Below are 21,989 nucleotides of genomic sequence, written 5' to 3' on the forward strand. Positions count from 1 at the left end.
TTACCAAACCGACCGAATATCAACCGATGTTTTAAGTTTGGTAAATCGACTTTTTGGTAACCGAGACCGATAAAACCGAAATCGAAAATTACCGAAAAAGTTGGTTTTGTTTTGGTAAATACCGAATCTACGTATTATCTAAATATTAGAATTATATACTACAGTTTTCAATACACATACATGTATATTAATAAATAAACATAAAAACTTTTATAATAGTATGAATATTACTACATATACTACATTAATAGTACATGTATTTTAAGTAACCTAGTCAAAAATGGTTAAATAACCTAGTTTTAGTGAAAATTGCTAAAACGTGATGTCATATATACAAAAGAAAGCTATAATTAGTAGATGAATACAACGTTTATGACTATAAAATTCAAAAACCTAGTTTTGTTCATTCTAATTTATATTATAAAGAATTAGTTGTTCTAAAGTTGGTAATACCGAAAACCGAAATACCGAATTTGGTAGATATAATTAAAAACTGAAAATTTTGGTTGATAATTGGTAGGTCAATTTTGAAAATGAAAGCTTTGGTTTTGAAGTTGGTAATACCTATAACCAATTCGAACCGACCAGGTGACAGCCATAACAATAATCATTGCAGCACAGTAAATTTCAATATTCACATTGGCCATGCTGCCTCCCCTTTTCCATCTGATAAGGGAAGGAAATCTTACATGGCAAACGGGCCTAGCAATTGCAGCTAAGCACGAACCATACTCATCTATATCCAAAGTTGTTTAAATATTTGCAATTTTGATGAGCTAGCTAGAAAGCTTCAAATTAATTATCTTAAAATGCCACACAGGAAGTATATTGACCTGCCATTAACAAATTACAGTAACAATGCTTTCCCCACCCCTTTCTTGCCTTCTCGGTGGTTTCCCTAATATATCAATATATGCAAAACGTACTATTATATTGTCAACAAAGGTTTGTCACCTGCTTCCTTGGTTTTTAATTGTTGGCGTGAAGTTGTCACCTTCCTTTTTCAATCATATATAATCATTGACTCTAAAGGAATTCTGCATATACATAATATCATAAGTGGGGTGATTTGGAGTACGTCTTGCCGGCCTCCCATCTGTCTGAAGTCTGAAAACTGAATCGGAAGGCATCGTTGACCCAAAAGCAGATAAGTGGTGTTCATATTCTCAGGCCGTCTGATAATTTAGGTGATCTTCTCATCTTTGTATTCTGGCTTCTATCGTTTTGTTTAATCCTTGTTCTTTTCAGTTGTTGTTTGGTTGATTTTTTATCTTATGATTCTGCTAAGAACATTTGGAGAAAAAAGAAGTTTCGTCAGTTTCGCTTGAACTAGTATCCTGTACTTTCACCTATGAAGCGTCTAGCTATATATCAGTGTAGAGTAATTTTTGTTATATAGGAGATAAATTTTATTCAGAGCGATAGCTAGCTGTACACATATTGAGATATTAAGTAGTCTGTCAGATCAATAATCATATGAAAGGTCCATAGTTTTGTGGTAATTATGTTATTGAATAATTGATGCATGATTTTGTTACGTTAGTCTGCGTTTTTCTTTATAAGGTGACGGCTACCGGTGGATCCGCTGCAGAAAAATACGCTTCGAGTTCCAGATCATGCAAATTCATCTGAATTGGAGAAGTTGATTGATTAGATAACCGCTCAAAGCAACCAAGCCTACATAGCCAATTTCACCACTAATTGTAGAAAATTATATTACCGCCATCTATCATGGAGCATGTAAGTTTCTCCCTCTTCTCTAACTGATGTGGCATTCAAACCATTTGATATCTAGACTGACTTCCTCCTTTCTCTTCTTTTCTTTTTCTTTTCCTTCTCTGTTCTTGAAAATATAAAGAATACAAAAATCTCCTTTCTTAGTCGATAATTCTGAAAATGTGACTTTTTGAAAAGAAAAAAACAGTTGTCAGCAAGGTTCACCTATTTGTTCTCCCAACTGATTAGAGTCGCTCTACCATAAGCTTCTCTGTATTTCAATCAATGAGTTGCTGAAGCATCACTTAATCATTTTTGGAGAACTTAAATACTTTCCAAATCAACAACAAAAAAGAAGGAAAAAGAAAGAAAGGAATTGATTTGAATTGGAATGCTTCTATCCATATTTGATAAAATATATATGACTCCTGATCTGGTTGTGAATGAGACCAACTCTGTTGGGTCGTCTCTTCTCGTTTGCAGGTGGCTACTACATCAACAAGTCGTAATAATGTAGACAGTGGATGTACAAGGGATTACACTAGTGAATTCTTCACGACTGAGGTAACCTTTAACTTGAATTGCAAATTAGCTGGCTTGCTTATAATTCGTTTGTATGTTTATATACGTACTTAAAGGATATTGTTTGGTAACGCAGACATTCAACAGCAAAGAAGAGTTAATAATCTGGGCCAAAAATGTTGGGAAGGAGAATGGTATTACTATTGTCGTGTTAAGATCTGACAGTGGAAAAGGCAAAAAGAAACCTAGAGTTACTTTGGGTTGTGAAAGGAGCGGAAAATGTGATAGACGAAATAGTAGTCCCCAAAAAAGTAAAACAGTTGAGTCTAAACGTCGACGTACCGGAACAAAGAAGTGTGATTGTCCTTTCCGATTAAGGGGTGAGAAGCTAGCTGCTGGTAATGAATGGGAGCTAACGGTAGATGTTGGAATTCATAATCATGCAGCAGAACGCCCCGAGAGGGGCAATTCATTCCAGGGTAGATTATGTCAAGAGGAGAAGTCAGTGGTGAAGGATAGGTATAAAAGAGGGGAGAAGCCTAAGCAGATATTAAAAGCCCTAAAAGAGAGGGACAAACACAACAAATCCACAGAGAGGACAATATACAATGAACTTCGTAGTTTGAAGGATAGAGCTACTGTTAAGGATGAATTGGAGGATCAAAGTTTTGTATTGCGACAATTAATGAGTAAGGTAGGGGAGTACGATTACATCGAGAAGCACAGAACTACTCCAACGATCGACATTAATGTCTTGGACTTCTTTCTGACACATCGCACTAGCATCGAATTGTTACGTGCATTTCCAACTGTTTTGAGGATATACTTAAACCGGGAGAATAGGTTTACGGACGTGCCGACGTGGGAGAGGGTAGAGTTTTCTGGAGTTACGTCAACTAATATGATGTTTTATGTTGCTTCGGCTATCCTTTGTCCGCTACAAGGTTGTAGTTTTGAATGGGCCTTAAATTCATTGCGAGGTGTAATGGATGATAATGGTATTGTCAGGCCTGATATTGTAATTTTCGACACCGATATGGATACATTAATTTTGGGTAATGAGACTCTCGACCGGTCCCATCTCGACCCCACAATAAAAGCCATTAACAACGTCTTCGGTACGGCTAAACTTTTGTTTTCTACGGATTGCATTCGTTGCTCAGTGGTAGCGGGTGGCAAGTGGCACGGTGGTTCCCAGTTCTCCTTGGATACGAGGTGGGAGTTATTGAAAGAATCCCCCACTGAAGCCGTTTTCGAACTACATTTAAATGATTTAAAGCAGCTATGCACCGAGCTAGGTGTGTATCCGGAGCCAGTTAAATATGTTATAGACACTTTCGTGCAGCCACAAAAGGAAAAATTTATTGCAGCATGGACAGATAAAGTTATGCACTTTGGGAATACAAAACGGGCGATAAGGTATGATAATCTACCTTCACTTTACTCATTTGGTAAATTTAATTGTTTCCTCTGTTAATAACTTAATATTTGGCTATTTGCCCTTCTATTTAACAGCTGTTACTATGGGACATGGACATGGCCATCCCACTATATTTTGGAGTTTTATTTATTTTATTATTATGGTCGTGTACTTGTAAAGCAGACAGAAATCGACACATGTTTGAAGGACATGCATAGTTACAATGAGAAAACTCGCCTAGAAATTGACGATTCGTTTCTGGAATCTTTAGTGAATAAGTACACTAATGGTGAAGATGGGCTCAAGGAACTCCATGGGGCCATTTCCATTTATGCATTGAACATGATCCGTGAGCAGACCAAGCTAGCCAATGAGATAGATGATGACCATAGTGAGTGTGGTTATGCTATAAAACGTACCCATGGCTTACCATGTGCACATGAAATTGCCAAGTACAAGAGAGAAGGTCGACCTATTCCACTTGAATGCATCAATTCTTATTGGAAGAAACTTCCCCGCTTGAAACCTTTGAGAAGGACCGGAGAGCCCAATGTGTATGAGACGCTGAAACGACCTAGGTTAAGTGAGGAGATGAATACAAATGCTCATTCTTCTCTATCCTTACCTGGCACTGTGGAATCTGAACGTAATTCACCGAATGCTTGTTTATCGAGACAAGAGTCGCAGCCAGGGGATGAGGTAAAAAAAAAAAAATTATATATATACAGATCCTATCCAGAGCGGAGTTCCGCTTTAAAAATTAACGTGTGAAGTTCGAATTTTGGGTCACTTTTCGGTGGCATATCCACATCTCGACTGTTCAGTTTTTAGGTACTAGTGTATAGATCGTCTCTGTAAATTTTCAACCAAAATGATGATCGTTAAGACATTGATAATTGTCTTAAAGCTAGTACGGTTCAGGTTGATAGATTCAGTCCGTCCATTAATTTAACCGAGTTAGATACCTTAACAATCATCAATTTGATTGAAAATTTGCAGAGATGGAGAGATTATTCAGAGCACCGCCGTGCACTTGCACCAACATAAATGAATGGTTAGATTGCATTAAATACACTTTTTGTTTATTAAAAATAAAGTTGATAATAAATATCAAGGGTTGAGATTATTTTATAAGGGTTGGGTCACTTACACCGTCGGTGCATAGAATAATTTCCAGTAGAGATGATCTATACACTGGTACCTAAAAACTGAACGGTCGAGATGTGGATATCTGACTGAAAAGTGACCAAAATCTTGAACTTCACACGTTAATTTCAAAGCGGAGCTCCGCTCTGGATAGGATGTGTGTGTATGTGTGTATATATATAATTACAAACAACCTTTCCATTGAGATTCCTTCTTCTTCTTCATTTTTTTTTAAATTAAATCAACAACTCATATGTAGCAATTAGCTTATTGTGAGTTAGACTCACGACATTCCACTTACAAATGAAAAACTTAATGACTTATGTCATTAGACCAATTTGTATGCATGCTCATTTTGGCAATCCAAGCATCCGTGTCTTGACATCTATTAATATATCTTGTCTGCAACAATTAACTGAGCTAAAACGAAAATCATATAGCTGTTTATTAGCTTGAATTACCCTTTATAATACTGAATACTTAGTATTAGGAACATTGAGTTCGTCTACTTGTTTAATTCAAGTACCACAAAAGTTCCAAATTTCGATTCACTTTTTGGCAAAATGATCTATGAATATGGAGGACAGTTCAAATCAAAATAGCTAGTATGTTCGTAAATAGATAATATATATAATCTTCAGTATTATAACCATTTTATATAACGACATGTTTTCAGGTGTATGACATCCAACCGACTACGCAATTTGAGTTTGGAGATGTATGTCAACATTTATTGGGGTCATATATCCGTGATGTAAAGGATGTTCTAGGAGATGGCCATTGCGGTTTTAGAGCTATAGCATCATTTATGGGTTACGGTGAAGACTCTGGATGGGTGAAAGTGCGGAATGACTTAAGAAATGAGCTTATGCTTTACTCGGCTTACTATGAACTACTCCTTGGGGATCGAAGCGTTGTTAATGAGCTACTTCATAGATTGAAGTATGATGAGATTCCTTGTCCAGAGGAGCACTGGATGCGCATTCCCGACATGGGGCATGTTATTGCGTCTTATTATAATGTTGTACTCGTGCATCTGTCTTCTGATCAGTGCTTTACATTCTTCCCATTAAGAACTTACCCCTTTTCAACATCACCACCTAAAGAGATTGTTATTGGATTTGTCAGAGGACATTTTGTGCAGGTATACTATGTCGTTTTACTGTTTTGAATTGTATATTTTCTTTAGTAGTCATGTGTATTATTTATCTTGTGCAGGTATATTTGGAAGCAGGTCATCCAATGCCTCCACCTCCAGCCCGCACCAAAAAATATCATGATGTAGCATCGGACTGGTGGGAAGAATTTCACCTACAACGTTCCACAGAATGGGCAAATCTATACTCCGGTCGCTTAGAGTATTTCAAATCCTCCTCCCAGCCCGAGATCGTGTCACAAAAGAATCCAATTGTGCTTGATTGATTCTTTGCCTTCTGTAGACAATATGTATTACTATTTTGATTCTTTGCAAGGCTCGGGATTGAACCCTTATCCCATTTCCTAATTACAGAAGTATCATAACTACAAGACGTGTAACTTGTTTGTTCTTCTTTGTTAGAATTGCCCCGCAGCATTGTTATTGGAAAATTTGAGGACCATTTGTGGGTAACATGAATATCCTTTAGTGCATGATGTTCCATAAAGGGCAAGGCTAGGAGTGGTACGATCGATCTGATTGTGATTATATCTTACTTTGTAACATCGTCGTTGTTATAATGATACATGATTAGTATCTAGATAATTAAAATTTGACATGAATAATTATGCGGTAATTCGGATCAGAGGACTGCGATATGAGCACGATTTGGAAAGAATGGTATCAAGGAGACAAGGACTAACTTGTTATACAACCGGCTGTACGAATTTGAAATGCTCGGTTGGATAAAGCAACAAAATGACTTGCTTTTGGTTGTTTTGCACATCCCGGGTGATGTGGTCCTTTTAGATGGTGGAAAACAGCGTCCCAAGTATCCCTACTCTTTTTGTCAGTTGCATCATTCAACATCAAGAATATATAGAACCGAGACTTCCTCACCATGACCATCGATTGATATTTGAAATGAATAGCTATTTAATGAAGAATTATATTAAAATTGAATACCCAGTATTTTTTTTTTTTGTTCTGTATGTTCTGCAGAAACTTTCTTTCATCACTCAGTCCTAGACTTTTACTTGGAAGAAGGTTATGGTCTAAAATGTTCATGTTACTAATCTGGCAATCTTCTAGATAAAGCTAAACTAAATTGCTGATCGAGATTGATGCTTTGAAACTACTTGAAAGATGAAAACAATAAAAACTGAACTAATTAGCGAATAACCACAAACCCTTACCTGTCACAAATAATGATTCTCCACAACCTAAAATAATGGGGTGAAATTTTATTTGCTTCATATGTAGAGGAAAGTAACATACAGACTGCAGGGTCTAAATTGGGTGTGGTGGCCAACACATCGTGCTTAAGGTTTCCTGTCTATCAGAGTATCTCTTAATTCTACAGAAATGCTTCAAGTGTATATGTCATAGGAAAATTACAAAATTGTAGAGAGGCCCCTAAACCTTGGGAACAGCAAAAAGTTTTACCAGTTAATAAAAGGTAAGATGTATAACTAAGTATGCATAATAATAATGACGTTGATAGACACCAGTAAGTAACAAGATCAAAATTAGTTAGGATCTACAACATTCAGAAGCAACATTTGGGATGAGAACAAAAAAAATATACCAAGAGAAAAAGGCAACTAATTCAACATACACCAATGGGCGATCAAGTATTCTTACCAAACTAAAAAAAAAAAAGCCACACACACACACACACAAGCACAAGCACAAGCACAGGTATAAATTTCACCAATGGCATGAAGTAAAAATAAAAAAAAGTTATACCTGTTATTAAATGCCTTAACGCATAAACTTAAAATCCTTCATATTAGCAGCAGCTTCTCTTTCACCCTATTTCTTGCAGGAACCTATGCTTAACAATGCATATTTAGAGTTGCATATCTCTCAGTTACCCAAAGACGAAGAAATCCCTCTAAAGTTCATGCCACTAAAACTCTTCCAGAAAAAAGCAAGAATTATGTAAATGTGAATATTGTTGTATATAATTCATCACTTTGGTTAGAAAGTCATCTACCAAGGCCCTAAATCAATTGGTTATATAGAAATACACCAGTAGGTTGTGGTAGTAAGTAAAACCAGCCAAAAGACATAGCTCCATCTATCCATGCAAATCCACATATCCTATGCTTGCTCCAAACTAACTAGCAAGAGTCTAAATATTAATAATTCTAAGCAAAACATGTTCCATTATAGGGGTCACTATTACCTCTCTATGCTTAGTTAATAAACTAGAGTCAAATCTGAGCAAGCAAAGGCAATAAAAGAGAGGTTCAATAAGCAACAGACACATGTAGAAACATCAAATTTATTGACATAGAGATAAAAAGCTAGGTACATAATGAGTAAAGCAGATAAAACCCAAAGCCATTAACCAGTTCAAGAGTACTAAAGCCATATATCCACTAGAGGGAAAAAAAAATTATTACTAGAAATTGACATTAAGTCCTGGAGCTGAGGCTTGGATTACTGATTCTGTACGCCCTGGTATGTGAAATCCATTCTGTGAGGACAGACCAAAGCAGTATGCCCTGCTTCATTGCAAATTTGACACTGATTTGAACTCCACTGAGCATCAGCAAACGGCGGAAACTGATACTGATTCCTTGCTCTCAATGCCGCCTCCTCCTCCAGCAAAAGCACATAGAACCCATCCAATGACAGAGGCTCAGTCCTCACCGCCAGCGAAGCCCGAAAAGGATTGTACTCAGTAGGCAACCCCCTCATAGCATGAACAATCATCTCCGCATCATCAACCACCACATCAAACCCCTTAAGCCTGTCCCTAATTTCTTCAATTCTCTGCACATAAGCATGAACCGAGTCGCTTCCCTTGGTGCTCCTCTCCAAATCGGACCTGTATTTCGTGATGTGGAAGTTCAACAGAGACGAGCAATTCTCCTCCAGCTTCAGCCAGAGCTCTCTGGCCGTGTCGCAGCCGATGATGTGGGAGAGAGCCGAGTTGGAGAGAGTGGCGTGGATCAGCACCATCACGCCGGCGTCGTGCGCCATCCAGGTCTCGTAGCTCGGGCTGATCGCGACCGTCGGTTCTCCGGCGTCGTTCGGGAGGAACTTCTCCGGCGGCATGATGGAGCCGTCGACGTAGCCGAGGAGATTGTGAGCTTTGAACATGGTGGTCATCAGAAACTTCCAGATGGTGAAGTTGGAGGAGTCGAGTCTTACGGGTATGAGACTGGAGATGGAGGCGTAGACAACGTCCGGCGTCTTAGGATAGCCGGAGGTCGGTGACGGAGCGGCGGCCATTGCAGAACTGGTGGTGGTCTTCGCTCTGTGGCTCCCTGATTTCTTCAATTTGCTTAAAAACCCTAAAACTTGACCAAGCCCAACTAGAAATGAGGAGGTTTCCAAATGGGGGGTTTTGTGACACGTGGAGGGGTAAAGATGGAAAAGTACAATTGAAACTGAGATGAAACGGTGCCGTTTGGGCTCAAATAAGTTGCAGATACGTGGCAGGAAAGACGTAAAATTGAAGAATGAAAAATCTTCTCGGCGGTCACAGACTCAATTAACGGTGAGTTCTCTGGTGCTTAATTCCTCTCTGTTTCTACTGGGTGTTAATTTTTGCAGCTGTTAATCTTTGTGTTTCTGATTTCAATGGAGTTTATGTATGAACTTGAGTAGATAATGCTTCCATCTAAACCTTTAATTGTTGTCATTTAATTTTAGGTGAATGCATTCCTCTTCTGCTGATAATCATACTGTGTTTGATTTTCTGGGTTTTTGTCCTAAAGTTTCAATTTTCCTGTTTCTAGTCCTTTCTGAGTTGCAAGATATTTAGTTTCATCTATAAAGGCTCTCCCTTTGGCAGCATTACACATGTTCTTCATTTTAAAGGCTCAATTTTTTTTTTGTTGGTAAATAGAATTTGAGTTTTTCGTATGGTTTTTGATCAGTTAGAAGTGGTGTAAAATGCAGGTGGATCTTTTAAGTGGTGGAGATTGGAGTGGGAAGATTCACTTGACTTGGATAAGTTATAGCGTCACTCAATATGATATATCCCTGCAAAGTCAATATAACATTGCAAATATATCCCCCAGCCATCTTTCTGCATATGAGAGATTCCATGTTTCCTTTGTTAGAAGCACAAATGTCAGCATAGATGCCTAGTTCCTCTACAATTTGAAGGCTTTATGAGTGCTTTGGACCATGTAAGTTGTTCATTCTTCTAACTAGTCTTCCAATCGAATTCTCTGAAGTAATTTTGTTTCATGTCACAAGTCGATGAAAGTTAGTAGGCAAAGTTCCTTACCCCTCCAATGCCAAAATATTACCCCCTACTTACCATTTTTTTGTTTTTTTTTTGTTTCACTCTTAAAGCAATACTCTTTGATAAAAGGATTATAGTTTTGATCGGTTGTCTGAACTTTAAATGAGTCTTCAAAATAAATTTCTATGATGCCTGTTTGATTTCAGTATTATCAAGGATAGTGATATGATTTAGATGGTGGTTTTGGTTTCAGATTATATGCCTTTATTTGTCGTTGTATTGTCTTAGATATTATAGTGGCAAATATGAGCATATCTTATGCATTTTTATTGAGTTAATCTTTATGTACAGATACGAGTAGTTGAACATGGGCATGAAGGGGTCCTCTAGGAACTAATCTCTGAAAGTATATAAGTTATGAATTTGAGAATCATTCGTGGGGTAATAGATATTGGTGATGACTTTTCACCTAGGTCAAGGTTTATCAGTGGAGTCTGATGGTGATTATACTTTCTTGGTTGTCGTCCCTGATATAGTGATACATCCATGGCACTAATATTGACTAAAGAAATTCTTGGGCGTAATTGCATCACTAGAAGGTGTTCATTGGGGTTCTACGTGGCTTCAGTTATTCAGAGGGCAACCCTATTATCAAATTATGATACAGAATTAGTTGCGAGTGGAAGATCTATAAGTTCTATGATATCAAGTATAAGCTATGAACAGCATCGGAATTCGTCTTCCCAAAACTTTTGTACTGCTGTTCATCCTGAAAGGCTGTGTTGGGAAGGTTCTTCTCGTGCAGCTATGTTGAAAAGGCTCGAAGTAGCCTTGAAGGAGCATCAAGTGAATGAAGTATGGGAATCATTTATTGATTTTAAAAGGTTGCATGGCTTTCCCGAGGGTTTTCTTATTCATAAGCTAATTACTGAACTGTGCTATTCATCTGACCCTTACTGGCTACAAAAAGCATGTGATCTAGTCCTAGTAAATTTGAGAGAGAGATCAGACTTACTTCAGTCTGATATCTTGACAAAGCTCTCCCTCTCCTTAGCACGCTGTCAAATGCCTAAGCCTGCTACGATGATTCTGCGATTAATGCTGGAGAAAAGGAATTTACCCCCAATGGATCTACTGTGCTTGGTTGCTCTGCATATGGTAAAGACTGAGATCGGGACTCACCTAGCTTCAAATTTCGTAATTCAAATTTGTCATCACTTCCAATGCTTGAGAGCAAAAACGAGTGACCACGCAAAGATGTTGCAACCTGATACAATGATTTTTAACCTCGTTCTTGATGCCTGTGTGAAGTTCAAATTATCTCTGAAAGGCCAGCAGCTCATGGAATTGATGCCTGCAACAGGAGTGGTTGCTGATGCACACTCTATTGTCATTATTGCCCAAATTCATGAATTGAATGGTCAGAGGGAGGAGATAAAGAATTATAAATGTTATATGGATCAGGTTTCAGCTCCATTTGTTCAACATTATCAGCAATTTTATGATAGTTTGTTGAGCTTGCATTTCAAGTTTAATGATGTGGTTGCTGCCAGTGAGCTTATATTACAAATGTGTGATGATCGCAAGTCTTTTCCAATTCAGAGAGACAAGAAGAACTCACAAAGGTCTTATCTTGTTCCAATTGGATCTCATAATCTGAAGTCTGGGTTGAATATGCAGATTTTCCCTGGGCTGCTGCAGAAAGATTCTGTCCTCAAATTAGAAGGTAAACAAGAGCTTGTTATGTATATGAATGGGAAACTTGTTCTCAGCAACAGAGCTCTGGCCAAGCTTATAATCAGATACAAAAAGGATGGGGATATTTCTGAGCTTTCAAAACTTTTACTCAAAATTCAAAAGGATTTATGTTCATTAAGAGGATCCAGATTGGGCAATGATGTGATTCACGCTTGCATTCATTTAGGTTGGCTAGAAACTGCTCATGACATTTTAGATGACATGGAAACAGCTGAGGTTCCCATGGGCTATAGTACCTGTATGTCACTCCTGACAGCCTATTACAGAAGAAAAATGTTTCCAGAAGCAAAGGCATTGCTTAAACAGATGAGAAAGGCTGCTTTGCTTGTAAATTTATCTGATGAGATGGTTACCTCGACATGTCTATCAGTAGTAGACTCAACTGCCCTTTGTACAAGCGCATCAATTTCCACCAGTAAATCTGATCTGGCAAATGCTTTGGTTCAGGAAATGAGAGATGAGAAAGAGGAAATTCCTTCCAGGGTTTATCAGTTCAATTCTTCCGTCAACTTTTTTTGCAAGGCCAAAATGATTGATGATGCTCTAAAGACATACAAAAGAATGCTGGAGTTGAAAATTCACCCCACTGAGGTAACTTTTACCTATATGATAAATATGTATTCTTCTCTAGGAATGTTCCGTAATATCACATTCTTGTGGGGGGACATCAAGAGGAATATGGATAATGGAAATTTGGTGGTAAGCAGGGATCTGTATGAGTACCTGCTACTGAACTTTCTCCGTGGTGGTTACTTTGAGAGAGTCATGGAGGTCATTAACTATATGAAGGAGCACAGTATGTTTGCTGACAAGTGGATGTACAGAAGTGAGTTTTTAAAGCTTCATAAGAATCTTTATAGGAACTTGAAGGCATCAGAAGCCAGAACGGATGCTCAGAGGAAAAGACTTGAATATGTTCAGGCATTTAGGAAATGGGCGGGCATTGATTGAATTTCCAAGAGAAGCTTAAAGTACCTGGGAAATTTACTGCAAGATTCTGGCTGCTGTGCCTTTTGGATTATCAGGTGAACAGCGGATAACTGAAAAGTCAACAGGAGATTAAATGAATTCAACTATGCAGACATGAGTGAAAACCAAAGAGCCATTTCTGGTGCATTATGATTCTATTTTCCTTAAAAACCAGTTGCCTCACCAGTTTCCTTTTTGGAACATTTTGCAACATCGAAGAGATGAAAAATGGAGTATATGTGCCTCTCACATGAAATCAAGCCTTCTAATCCGGAATGTCTGGAAGAAGGAAGAAGTCTAATGATCATGCAAGCTGGTGCTAATCAATCTATGAAAAGATATGGAGAGACACATCTCGTGTTTTTTACTAGCAACAAATGTTAATTGGCTTAATGACAGTATGTGTCTACTGTCTTGCAAATGCTCCAATCATGAGATATTGTGTTCTCTTTGCTGCTTGACCACTGCTCCGTATTTGTACAGAGTGAGTCAACGACGATGCATGAAGAAGTTGTATAGGCTTACACAGAAATGCAAGGCTGCAATATATGTCTTGGAACATGGTGCAATATGCCTTCTTACTTTGTCTCCCCTTGTGCCAGAGTCCTTTTGTTCTAGTTTAGTAGGTGCTCTACAGATTCTGTTATAGTTGTTGGTTTTTGACTAAGGAGGTTCACGATGGTCACTCGAGTGATGATCACTCTTAATAACTACTTGAAAACAGCTCAGCATCATGTCATTACTTCTGTAGGTTATAATAGTTTCTTCAGGGATCTACTTATGGTGCCGTTCGAAATCATAAAACATAGGCATAAGATCTTAAACCTTTCTATCCCAAAAGAACATAACTTGGATTGATTTTTTTCTTTTTTTGATCAGATATGATCGAATATTGGATACAATTAACCAAAGCAGAGAAATTTTCGACTCGATTTTTTTTAAATTGAAAGCAGACAAAGTTATGAACTAGAAGAAAACAAAGCTTGCTGGCATGAAACCAAAGGCAAGTATCGGCTAAAATGAAAAACCATGAGAGCAGGCCCAAAAGAAATATTATTGTTGTTCAAAACAGATCCCGCCAGTAGAAGGCTCCATATTAGATTTGTTAATTTATTGAGCAAATGGGAGACTTTTTTAATTGGATTTGTAATTTATTGAATTTAATAATTAATTTACAAGAACAAACATTTCGTTCTTGAAACCATATACAAAGTACAACTCGCTTAGAAAGTAACAGGAGGAAGCACAACGCCTCTTCTTAAATTAACCTAAGGAACGACTCCATCGGATAAACGCATGGATGATCGATCATCTTACCATTTTAGCTTCGCTGGGAAGTACTTGTTAATAAGGGATAAGTAGTAAGGCTTGACCTTGTCGATATCAACTTGAACTTTGCTCTTGCTGTAGAGGTCATATTTGTTAAAAATATGAAGCCACTTCATATTCTTTCTGTCTTCCTCGTTCATTAGGTGTGTATATGCCCCTGCCTTGTGTAGAGGATAAAATGAGTGATACCGGATAACAAACAATCCAGCCTCCGGCAAAGTTGTCCCGTTTTCCTTGGCAACCATGTACATGTAGTCATCATGACCCCATGAGATCATCACATTTTCTAGTCCACACCCTTCTTTGTAAATTCCATTCTTGTTGTTGTACGCGGGATTTTTGGAATCCGGATTGTCCTTGAAGTACTGCAAAAGCATATTCGTTTGGTGAAACGTAATTTATCATTAATGTAATTACACATTTCCAAATTCATGTCGACTCCTATTTTTCGTGAATAATGTTATTTCCAGATGTCAGATTATTAACCTTCGTGCATGCATTTTAAGTCACACTTTACGTTTACATTAGGATTTAGGGTTAAGGCTAACTATGTTCCTTCGATATGAGTTCATCATCTTTTTCTTATCATTAATATTCCTCAATGTACTTCAAAAGGGGAAAAAGTTCTCCAAACTAAATATTAGAGGAATACCTTGTGGTGAACGATGGATTCATCAAAAGCGCACCCAAGAGGATGTGTGTCTCCAACAACAGCCCATTGAGGAAGTCCTCCAAATTTAGGAAGAAGAAGCACTTTCCCGAGATCATGAATGAGAGCGGTAAGGTGCAGCCAATCTTCATTCGGATAGTCTTTTCTAATTGCCTCAGCTGTTTGCAACAAATGCTGAATTTGGGGTTCATCCAAATCCGGGTCACTCTCATCCACAACCTCATTCAGGAGCTCACAGCATTCCCATATGCTCATTTGCACTCTATCCAATTTTTTGTACTCCTCTCTCGTCTTTTCTACAAAATCATACGTTTGGTTAATGTGGTTCAAACGATAAAATTCCTCCACACCTTTCTGCCTCTCACTTTCTGCGTTATAATCCCTGCAGTAAAGCAATTTAGTATATATAGTCAGACATTATATTTGCAAATAACATGTCAAACTTTAGTTCATGATGGAATATCCAACCCGTTGTGTACATAAAACCATGATGCTAGGTTTATCATATGAACTAATAGTACATGTACCTGAATGACTGGCCAAATGCATTGATATCAGGAGCAACAAATGCATCGCTTGATTTCACAACTTTATTGTTTCGCTCAGGCTGCTTGGTGATAGCCATTTTTAATGATCTTCGAAATTCAAATGAACGAAACACAGAAAAGCGAGAGGAGAAAAACTGGTTCTAAGCAAGTAATGGTTATGTTAGAATACGTTGCTACAACCAATATTTATAGTTCTACAGAATGTCCATCCATGGAAAAAAGAAGCCGTTGAATTCCTTAACTTGGAAAGTATCAGTCGCTAGATCGGGTTTATCCAACCTGTCTGAACGAAATGTTCAAATATAGTTACTAAATATAAAAAAAGGATAAGAGATTTGCCCATAATGGGAAATTTGAGCCAATTTTTTTTTTTAATTGGATAACGTTAATTTTAACAACTCTGCAAATTATAGAAAACTGGTAACTATTTTATCCAACATAGGATTAAATTGGAAAAAATAGAATATTACTAGTAATTGTTAGAGTATATTCAGTTTTGTGAACTATTTTTAGCGGCAAATTGTTAACCGGTTAGCTATTAATTGAACTTCTTAACTGAACACCGTACCTCATATTGATAAAACCATCAGAACAACATCGCGCTGATTCTTCTAATATATATGCCAACATTTCTTCTATTCTATTAGCACGATATCCATTCTGTTTGTTATTCGTATAGTGTGTTGTGTTATTTTGTGTCAAAAAATAATCAACTAATTGTTCGTGGTGAAAATTAGAGTGGTAACGAAAAGGATACTATAAAATTATAGTTGACCATAAAATGTCACCCCTCACCCCCTTTGATTCCTATTTTTGGGAATGGGGTTTTTTAGGTTTGTTTTTTTTCTTGTAGGCTCGTTTGCTTGTATTTTTGACATTTTCTTTTCTAGACCTTGATGAGGCTTGATCAGAAATGGCATAGCTACTTTTCAGTATTCATTGGTCCATCAAAATCTTGCTCCACACCCAGCTACTTTACTCAACTATCATGATGACCAGAGTTCTTTTTGGAGCCCAAGAAGGAATTCCGACAGTTCAGAATTGAACCTAATTTGATCTTATATTAAAACAAAAATTATGGACGTACCTTTTGCAAGAATGAATTGCGGGCAAAGGTGTCCCATTAACTTTTTCTTTTATTACATCAACATCTCAATAATTATAACTAGTCTTGTGTCAAACTTCGACTTTCCACTTATGAAAAGAAGACACATGTTATTAGACTAAATGGTACCGAGCGTTCTATTAGTTTTTCTATTTCATCTTTAATAAAAATAACTAAAATATATTGCATTCAGAGTAGTCATGTGAATGACACCATTAATCAGAGAAGAGAATATCACATGTCCTCAAATTTCCAATCACATTTCCAATCACAACCGTGTTCCACTAATAATAATCTGACATGTGTCATCCCAATCAACAAGAGCCAACACCGCTGCTGAATTCATCTTACCAAACCAAAAACTTATCATCTTCCCTTCTTTTTGTAAAACCAAGCTTAACATTTATACATATTCCAAGATTAATTTAAGGTTTCATTTGGATTTAGATAAGGAATGTGGGTTTGGATAAGTGATCGAAGACAAAGGATTTAGGGCATAAGCTTATGATTACACTAATAACTGTTTAAGAATCAAAATCTTCTAATTACCCTCAACTCTAAAATGTGTAATTTAATTCCGCCGGGTTTGAAACTTTGAAGATGTACTGCCAAAGGCTTACAGAATAAGGAAGCAGGCAGTGTCCAGTAGATAACATATGCTTGGTTTCCAGGAAATTTTCGATCTCCACCGATCAACTTTAGTAATCTACAGAGACACTCTTTTTCAGGTCTCATCAAATAATGATGCTGCTAGTCTACTAGTCTACAACCCTAATTAATATGCTTTTCTGAACTGCCCTGGAGAAAATGGTACTGCTCTAAAGCACAATTTGATATTAATAATTCTTGGGCTGTCGCGTTTTATTCTTCATGTTTTGAATCCATAGATCCCATTGGTCGTTATTGAGTTTCTTGATTGTGTATGCCACATGTATTAGTTCCGAGTTGCCGACCTTTAGAAAATTCGTTGCTTGAATTTGACCTTGACCTAGACCTAGGCCTATGAGTAAGATCTTCATAATTACTAAAACTACCTAATTACGAAGAGCCTATCTTCATCTTCTTCTTTTTTTTTTTTTTTTTCTTTTTACTTTTTTCCGACAAACCTATCGAACTATCTTCATCTTTAACATTTGCAATTGGAACATATTACACCTCGTTAACAGAAGAACCTCTTAACATATTTAATAAAATAAAAAATCCTCCAAAATTAGCTATAGTTGATACCAAGTGATATTCAGTAATAATTTCACTTTGTACATCAATTCAATCAGTCATGAATTGTCTGTTTGACGTAGTACATCGTTAGCTAAATACTTCTAGAGGTTATTTAGTTAAGATCTTCAAATTTTATGTGTATAGGTTGATTTTTATCAATATTTTCACTGTCATTATACCTTTTCTAACTACTAATATTTATTGATACTTACATTTGAAAAGAGAATTATCAATTATGTAATTTTTTTCATGTTGCACTGCATTAATTTAACATCCTTTAGTAATTTACTTTCCACACTATGGATTAATAATACAATTATAAAGATGGATGATTTCTCTCGCTTTTAATACCTTTTCATTAATTGCTTTATTTGACTTCTCATTTCATATAAAGCAGGGATTAATAATACAATTATAAAGATAAAGCCTTGCTTTTCATACTTTTTGTATAATTGCTTTATTTGACTTCTCATTTCATTAATTGGGTGTAATAATTAATCTTTGGTTTTGGATTGCCTAGCTACCACTGTATATTCTAAACTGCAAACTTAACTAACTCAACCGTAACCTGAATATATTCATGTTTAACTAGTTGTGTGATACTAGCGTTCATGTTATACTATGAGTTCTTGGATTGTGATGGAGGATTTGAATGGCCTGTCATCATTTCCTATTTAGTTCCCAAACTAATAAAGGTGTGGCTATTAGTGGTAATACATAAAAGGCGTGAGAAAACCCATTTATGCTACATCGACTTAATTATGACATTGTTAATTATATATACAACTTCACCTCAAACCTTAACAAACTAATTATTATAGAAAGAGACTTAGTTCTCTGAGCATTCTGATCCTCGATCACGCACGGGCAACAGACTCTTTTTCCGTTACATCGGTGCACTTTATTCTTTTCGTTTTTCGCAGCTCCTTCATGGATTTTCTTGAGGCTTTTACATGTAATGTCGATAGATGAGAAATTGATACAAGTTTAGCGCTGTGAGTGTCCATCCGATCGAACTCTTCATCATCTCGATTGTGATCATTCTCCAAAGTAGCACAATAGTTGTTGGTAGAGATACACGGAATAATTCCTTATAACCAGAGAAAAACTCAAAAAGGACTAAATTCTCATAAATCATCGTCTAAAAGGATTTAGGATATAGCACTGTACAGGTTCACATGCAATCCTAGATCAGATCAACTATGCAACTCATGCCGGGATAAGAGGGAAGGGGAAGGGAGGGGAGAAAGGAGAAGGCCGGAGATCAAAAATATATTAAGCGATTCAAAGTTTTGGATGCTATATATATATATATATACACACACACACACACTAAACCATATATCATCAAGATAGGATATTCCTCCGCCAAGCTTTGTTGATCACAAGCTGCTTCGTCTCTAAACTAGGGCATGCTGATCATCGACTGCTTGCTGTTCAATATGTATCGACTGATCTCCATATTCTTGATTTTGGGCGGTTATGCAGGTGATGATAAAACTAGGGATACCTCGAAGGGTGTAGTAAATACAGTGTAAGGTGCGCTTGAACACATTTCTAAGCAATGGGTACCAAGGAGTTAGAATTAAAAGTACAGGGAAGACGATCCAGAAGAACGAAGGCGGTAACAAGATCGAGGCCAACAATAAGATACAAAAAGGACCTGAGAAATCCCCAACTCTCAAATGGATTGGTTGGGCCATGATCAGACGAAGTTTGAAAGACGTGAAAAGGAAGAACAGCAAAACAAAGAAAAGAAAAAGATATGCCATTTTCATAATGGGATGATGATTGTTTGGGAAAATGTAAATTTCTAATGCAAAGTCGCCGGGCTCTTTGTCTCGGGAGGTGAGGAACTGAAGGATAAGGTTTATGAGTGGTAGAATTCCATATCTCAAGTCTATCAAAAAATGCATCTTTCTGTATACACGAGGTGAGTCTCCCAGCTGGCTATAATTTATAAGCAGGGTGAGATTATTTTATGTGTTTTCCTGAGCAAGCTTAAAAAGAAAAAGAAAAAAGAAGATTGTATATAGAGTTGCCATAAATTAAACCTAGCATAAATAAGCACCAGTACTGTGAGAGTGACGTGTGTCGGCCAGTCAGACGCCAATTAGATACAAAAACATCATGTTGGAACTTAGAACCCCTTTATTATCCTCCAAGGCACAGTTCTTTTTTTTTTTTTTTTCCCAAGGAAAACAGCATCATGTTTAATAGAAGAACAGTACAATCGCTAATTTTTGGTTTGGAAAAATCATCAGGAACAAATCCGAGATTAGAACTCAAATTTATTCAAACTTAGCTCCTCTACAGGACCACTCAAACTAGACCAATCAAATTTGTTTTTCTCTGTTGCTGCATGGCTTTAAAGCAAAAATCAGAGAAGAAGAAGAAGATATATGAACATGCGTATTACAGTTTTTAAACAATTGGTACAGATCTACCACTCAGCATGGGGAATGTTACAGGAAACTCCAAAAGAAGATCCTAAACCACGATAAAAAGTTTTCTAAAGCAAAAATAAAGCAATGTATTTTACTCAAAAAAAGTGCCAGCCTTTTGTATTTTATTTAAAATTGTCTTCTTTAGATAATATTTTGGAAAATGATTTGCAGACTAAAGAAAAGGATGACGTTAATTTACTAGTTATATGGCTACTGTAATTGAAAACACTAAATGGAACAAAAGAGATAATTACGATAAATCAACACAAGTATTGCTAACGCAGTGTAAACCTCACCACTGAGAAAACATCACTGCCAAGCATTTTATGTAGCCCACACACAAGAAAAATCCACTATGAAATCAAGATCTTACAACACACAAGTTGTGGTGTTCAACACAACCACTTTACAAGCATCACAGCTAACTTGTTTACAATTTGAAGATCCTATTCTACACAAGAATGACACAGCCTATTGTAGTTATCAAGAATTGAATTTCTGGATCTTCTTGTGAAAAACCGATGCCTAACTGATTTTGAATGATATATATATATGCAGTAAGTGTAGTGAGGAAAATCAAATATCATAAACAATGAGAGTTTTTCAAAACATTTTGCAAGAACTGTTTCTTGTACTGACGAAACTTTTTAATCAAAAACTCTACTGTCAAAATGCATTTTCAAAACCTTTTTATAAAGAAGCCAAACTCCCCCTCAGTTAAATCTCTTCTTGTCAACAAAACAAGATAAACATGGAAAGATTTTAAAACTGTTTTGAATATGTAATCGAATCTTTCCTAACCAACATCAGTCGATATCTCAAATTGATATGCATGTTGAAAACTTTTTAATGCAGATGAGAACATCAAATCAATCTAACCGATATGCATATCAATTTAAAATCATGTAAACTGATATGGAATGAATACCATATTTAACTCAAGATCAGTGAGGCGATCTCCTTGATCTTCTCTCCATGATCTGATTCTACAATCTTCCTCTTTGTTTCCTTGAAGCACCGGGAAGGCAGGAGAATTACTCTCCCAGTCCACTGCACCTTCTGTTCTCCTTGTGATCATGGGAAATCATGTGTTGAATGGCAATAGCCCGATATACTTACAATCTCCCCCTTTGGGCATTTCCATTCAACATATGATTGTACCATCTTTTTATCCTGCATGTTAGTTTTCACAGATAGACACTAATCACTAACCAAAGGGTGCTACTTGGATATAGGAATCAGTTTCCATCCTTTTCCCAATCCAAGTTTCCAAAACAAAAATCACATAATAATAATAATAAGCATCCCAAAAACAAAATATATGTGCTTATGCACTTACAATCCCAAAATAAAATAACTGTTGTCCAATGAGAATTAAAATGCAGAAGCAGAAATAAAATAATTAAAAAAAATGAAAATTCTTTTACTTCTCCCCCTTTGAATGGGAAGGCACATCAAACTCCTCCAACAGCTTGGTGACGGTGTCTTGGAACTCCTCTGTATCCATAGAAGCAGAGCTCTCCTCGTGTGCATCTTCCTCCTGAACGACGGTGGATGGACCTGGAGTGCCAAACCCTGGAGGGTGGCGCTGCATGTTCCGGACTTCTTTGAGGAGGTTGGTGAGGGTGTGGTTGGTGCGGACTAGGAGGGAGTGCATATCATCCATATCAGTTGTGAGGCAAGCGATACGCCAGTCAGTCACCAGGATGTCATCACTGAGACTGTCAAGAGAAACAGGAGGAGGAGGTGGTGCATCAGAAGGTTCGCCAGGTGGAGTCGGAATAGATTGACTAAGA

The 21,989-nt window shown here is 37.0% G+C and overlaps 3 protein-coding genes across 5 annotated transcripts; 2 read left to right on the plus strand and 1 right to left on the minus strand.

Moving 5' to 3' along the window:
* Positions 1-1,036: 1,036 nt before the first annotated feature.
* LOC112175749 lies at positions 1,037-6,395 on the plus strand. Of its 2 annotated transcripts, none has more exons than XM_024313485.2 (7): positions 1,037-1,187; positions 1,564-1,740; positions 2,200-2,280; positions 2,375-3,657; positions 3,754-4,357; positions 5,481-5,948; positions 6,023-6,395. In XM_024313485.2, exons 2-7 carry the CDS (start codon positions 1,732-1,734, stop codon positions 6,224-6,226), a joined length of 2,649 nt encoding a protein of 882 aa, XP_024169253.1. In that variant the 5' UTR covers positions 1,037-1,187; positions 1,564-1,731; the 3' UTR covers positions 6,227-6,395. The 2 variants fall into 2 exon arrangements, with proteins under 2 accessions (XP_024169253.1, XP_024169252.1); XM_024313484.2 differs by having other exon boundaries at positions 1,061-1,187; positions 1,544-1,740.
* Positions 6,396-9,307: 2,912 nt separating this feature from the next.
* On the plus strand, positions 9,308-13,444 carry LOC112176767 (pentatricopeptide repeat-containing protein At4g17616). Of its 2 annotated transcripts, none has more exons than XM_024314836.2 (3): positions 9,308-9,453; positions 9,858-10,090; positions 10,501-13,444. In XM_024314836.2, exon 3 carries the CDS (start codon positions 10,696-10,698, stop codon positions 12,856-12,858), a length of 2,163 nt encoding a protein of 720 aa, XP_024170604.1. In that variant the 5' UTR covers positions 9,308-9,453; positions 9,858-10,090; positions 10,501-10,695; the 3' UTR covers positions 12,859-13,444. The 2 variants fall into 2 exon arrangements, with proteins under 2 accessions (XP_024170604.1, XP_024170605.1); XM_024314837.2 differs by having other exon boundaries at positions 10,686-13,444.
* A 562-nt stretch (positions 13,445-14,006) lies between these two features.
* LOC112180888 (inositol oxygenase 2) lies at positions 14,007-15,582 on the minus strand. The gene is made up of 3 exons (XM_024319465.2): positions 15,403-15,582; positions 14,858-15,257; positions 14,007-14,570 (listed from the first exon to the last, which is right to left on the minus strand). The coding sequence occupies exons 1-3, from the start codon at positions 15,498-15,500 to the stop codon at positions 14,190-14,192; spliced, it is 879 nt and encodes a 292-aa protein (XP_024175233.2). The 5' UTR covers positions 15,501-15,582; the 3' UTR covers positions 14,007-14,189.
* Between the last annotated feature and the right edge of the window lie 6,407 nt (positions 15,583-21,989).

The sequence above is a fragment of the Rosa chinensis genome, chromosome 7 (assembly GCF_002994745.2).
Source record: "Rosa chinensis cultivar Old Blush chromosome 7, RchiOBHm-V2, whole genome shotgun sequence".
NCBI lineage: Eukaryota > Viridiplantae > Streptophyta > Magnoliopsida > Rosales > Rosaceae > Rosa > Rosa chinensis.